This window comes from Geospiza fortis, unplaced genomic scaffold, assembly GCF_000277835.1.
Source record: "Geospiza fortis unplaced genomic scaffold, GeoFor_1.0 scaffold2, whole genome shotgun sequence".
Classification (NCBI taxonomy): domain Eukaryota; kingdom Metazoa; phylum Chordata; class Aves; order Passeriformes; family Thraupidae; genus Geospiza; species Geospiza fortis.
Window position 1 is genome coordinate 2,057,660 of NW_005054366.1, and position 4,094 is coordinate 2,061,753.

General features: G+C 43.5%; 1 protein-coding gene across 1 annotated transcript in view; it reads left to right on the top strand.

Annotated features, from left to right (window-relative positions):
• Nucleotides 1-4,094, top strand: part of MAP2K1 (mitogen-activated protein kinase kinase 1) — a 20,288-nt gene continuing 16,194 nt past the window's right edge. The window contains exons 1-3 of the mRNA XM_031059658.1: nt 1-41; nt 292-502; nt 2,526-2,672. Of these exons, the coding sequence (XP_030915518.1) occupies nt 1-41; nt 292-502; nt 2,526-2,672 (399 nt within the window). The remainder of the gene's footprint in view (nt 42-291; nt 503-2,525; nt 2,673-4,094) is intronic.

Below are 4,094 nucleotides of genomic sequence, written 5' to 3' on the forward strand. Positions count from 1 at the left end.
ATGAAGCCACTCCTGGAGCTGGTGAAACTCAGCATGCCTGGGTTGGGGCAGGACCTCAGGGATGGGGCAGCTGGGTATCTTGTGTTAGTCATTGTTTTATCTGGGATAAAATGATAAAACAGGGTTTATTTAAATCAGAGGTGCAGCAGCCCCTCTCACGGGGGTGACTGTGCAGGTTGGGTCCTTCTGAACAGTGTGTGCAGGTGCAGAAATGGAGTGATTTCACTGTGACCTCTGTTCCCTCATGTCCCCTCCCAGCTCTGCTCAATCCTGCCCTTCCCTCTTGTGCAGGACAAATCTGGAGGCCCTGCAGAAGAAGCTGGAGGAGCTGGAGCTGGATGAGCAGCAGCGGAAGCGCCTGGAGGCATTCCTCACCCAGAAACAGAAGGTTGGGGAGCTGAAGGATGATGACTTTGAGAAGATCAGTGAGCTGGGAGCAGGCAATGGTGGTGTGGTCTTCAAGGTGTCTCACAAACCCTCCGGCCTCATAATGGCAAGAAAGGTGAGGGGGTCAGAAGGAACAACCTGGGGATGCTGTTTATAGAGGACGTTGTCTCTGCAATACAGGGAATTTATTTAGAGAAATAATTGGTGGTGACACACAGAAATTACTATTTAATGCAAGCTCTCAGAGAAGGGGATGTGTTTCCATCAGTGAGAAATGTTGCACTTCCTCATCCTACGTGAGCATCCCAGTTTTTCAGAAGCAGTGTCACACGTGTTAGTAATGAAAGGATTGGCATTTGTTCCTCCTTTTCCCCTCTCAGTCAGGAGTAGGAGGCCTAAAATATTACTAGAAACTATCAATTAGACAAAAGTGGCAATATTCTGTATTCTGGGCATTGAATTTAGAGGAATGGAAAAGGTATCACCTGTCTTAAGAGCTTCCTTCACAGGCCCACAGCAGGAAAGAGCTCTGGATGAGACTGGAGAAGAAGAGAACTCAAAAGAATGGGAATGAGGGAATGCATTGGAGTTCAGTGACATCTCCTGTTCTGTAGCTCCATCCTGGGATGCAGTTTCTGGGCAGGAAGGGATTTTTCCTTCTCTGAGAGTACTTTTCATGCTTTACAACCTGGAGCAGTTGTGACCTAGTTTGTAAGAGAACTGAGATTATTTTTTTTTGTGACTGAAATAACTTGATGTTTTAATTCTCGTTTAGTTTACATGAGGAGCTTTCGCTTCCTGTCAATATCCCTGGGAACAGAACACTCATCCCAGGTCCCATTGTTTTACTACACTGGGAACTTCCCTTTTTTTGATTGAGAAGTTGAAGACTTCTTTAAAAGACAGTATAAAAATACTTTTCTTTTTAAGGTATTTCTTTTTAAGAAGGGGACCAGCATCATCTTCAGCAAAACTAAAGGAAAATGTGCATGTGCTAAGAATAAACTATGTTGAGGACATTGGCAGTTTGAGGAGAAGCAAAGGAAAATGCCCAGTTCTGAGATGTGAGAATTACAAAATGCACAAGTCACTGAGGTTTTCTTGAACTGAATCAATTTAATTGATTTTTGTTTTTTCACCTGCTGTGGGTTTAACAGGAAACTTTGCCCCAATTCATTAATATTTGATGCAACTGAGATGTTTGCTGAATTGTGATTTTTCTTCCATTTATTAACCAAAATTTCATTTCCATAATCTTTCCTTTCACATAGGGAAAACACTTGTGTTTTATGGGATAAATAGTCTGGTGGGGAAAAGGTACTGGGGAGTTTTTAATGAGAGCTTCAGCTCATTCCTTCCACTGATGCTTTACAAACACCTGGACAGGTATTTTGCAGCAGCTGCCTCTGACTTTGACACATTTTGCATCTTTGACGAGATTCCCTAAGGAAGTGTGCTGCAAAAAAAGTTTCTACTGGAGAAGTATTTTGTGAAAAGGGGGTGGAATTCCTGCCTTTTCCTGGGTGCTGTGTTGTAGTGTTTTCCCTTGGCCACTAGTGTTGGATTTTGCCCTTTTCTGACCCAGAGATGGGGCAGCTGAGAGGTGTTTTAAAAAACTTTTACTCCATTTTCAGTCTCCTATGAAGGATGAGACAGTACAGATGTTATAATTCACACCATCACAATCAGATGTGATTTCTTAATTACAATATTTTTAATTACAATATTAATTATTTCTTAATTACAATACATTATTATAATTATTTCTTAATTACAATACATTATATAGGCTTCTTAACCTATCAGCTTTTAGGTACAAATTACATACATCAGTTTACATACAAATACGTACTATTTGAACCTTCTGTCAAGCTTTAAGAATTCTCTGCAAATTCATTTCCCACACACTAGGAAAGCAAGGATGGATTATTTTACAGTTAAATTGTAAAATAATTCAGGTTGTAAAAGGCCTCTGGAGGTCATGAGATGCTCAAGGCAGAGTCAGCTCTGAGATCAGGACATCTCAGGGCCTGCCAGGTGTTGAAAACCTCTCTGAATGGCACAAATCTCTCCTGAAGCGTGGATTTGATTTCATTGAGTGGGCTGATTTGATTTTATTGAGCGGGCTTCTTTTGCAGTTAATCCACCTGGAGATCAAGCCAGCCATCCGCAACCAGATCATCCGGGAGCTGCAGGTGCTGCACGAGTGCAACTCCCCCTACATCGTGGGCTTCTATGGAGCCTTCTACAGTGATGGGGAGATCTCCATCTGCATGGAGCACATGGTGAGTGAGTGCCAGGAATTGGTTATCCACTGCTGGGGAGGTGTTCTTCTGCATGGAGCACGTGGTGAGTGCCAGCAGTGGGTTATCATTGATGGGAGATCTCCGATGCCTTGTGAAGGCTGACCTAGAACAGAGACTAGACAGAGCTAAAGAATAAATGAGGGATTTATTCAAAGGGTCTCCTCAATGGATCCACCTTGGGCAGCACCAGAGCCCAGCCAGGGCTGCACCCAGGATGAACCAAAATGGCCCCAAAATGCACGGCCGGGCACGGGGTCTGTCCCTGGGATCAGTTCTGCTCCATTTGCACCTTGCAGTTCATTGTCCCATTCCAGCTTTAGCCCCTGCAGTCCCACCCTGCTTGTTTTTCTCTCTCCAGCCCACGGTGTTTGTGCTCTTGGGGCTGAGATTTGGGTCATTTGTCCTTGGTGCCCAGCTGGAGCAGGAATTGTTTTGTCTCCCTGCTCTGTGCAGAGCTCAGCATCCCCTCATGTGAGCCCAGACCCACACACTAAAGCAGCACAGAACCTGAAAAATATAAAAGCTAAAACCTGAGGTATCATCTCCATCTGCATGGAGCACATGATGGGTGCTCAGAAAATTTATTTCCTGCGAGTTTTCCCTTGGGGTTATTCCCTGAGCCTTTCTGCAAACCCTCAGTGCCACCAGCACTGCAGTTACCCAAGTTCTCTGCTCCTCTGATTTAATCTGCAAATCCGAGGTTGGGATTGATAGGAGATGTTTTATCCCCTTCTCCAGTGTCTGCCCTGCACAAATGTATCTTCCCAATTGCTTCTTTTTTATCCTTTTGTTGTATTTAAAAATATTTACCCAGTCCTGCTACTTAAACACTTGTTCTGACTGGGGTTGAGCTTTGTTTTTTCTGCAGAATGAACCAGATCACTGATACTGCAGCTGTGCAGTTTCTATTTTTTTTTTCTTATTTATATAAATCCATATTTTGTCCCTTTTTTAAATGTTACAGAAAATGCAAACATGAACAATGGTGAGCAAGCCCAGAGGGATCTTACACAACTTTTTCAATGCCAAAAAAATATTTTTCACCGTGTTTCATTTTAATACAAAGTACACGTTCTTCTCGACATCTGTTTGCCTTTCTCCAGCCATATGGACTCAAAACATGAAAAGTAAATTTTCTGTAATTAAGGGACAGTCGAATTTGTTGCCTCACTTGGTGGAGGTTTTTAACAACACAGAGCACAATACAGCCAAAGACCTCTTTATTTTTTCCCCTGAAAGGAGCTGTTTCTTGGGAGAGAGGCTGTATTTTTTCTGGAAAGTGCCTGTGATTGTTGCAATGCTTCTGTGGTCCCTCAGAATTTGGAGAAGGAATCGATGGTTGCTTAGGAACGAGCGCTCACCATGCGGGCTCCAGCATGCGGGAGCCCAGGGGAAGGTGTG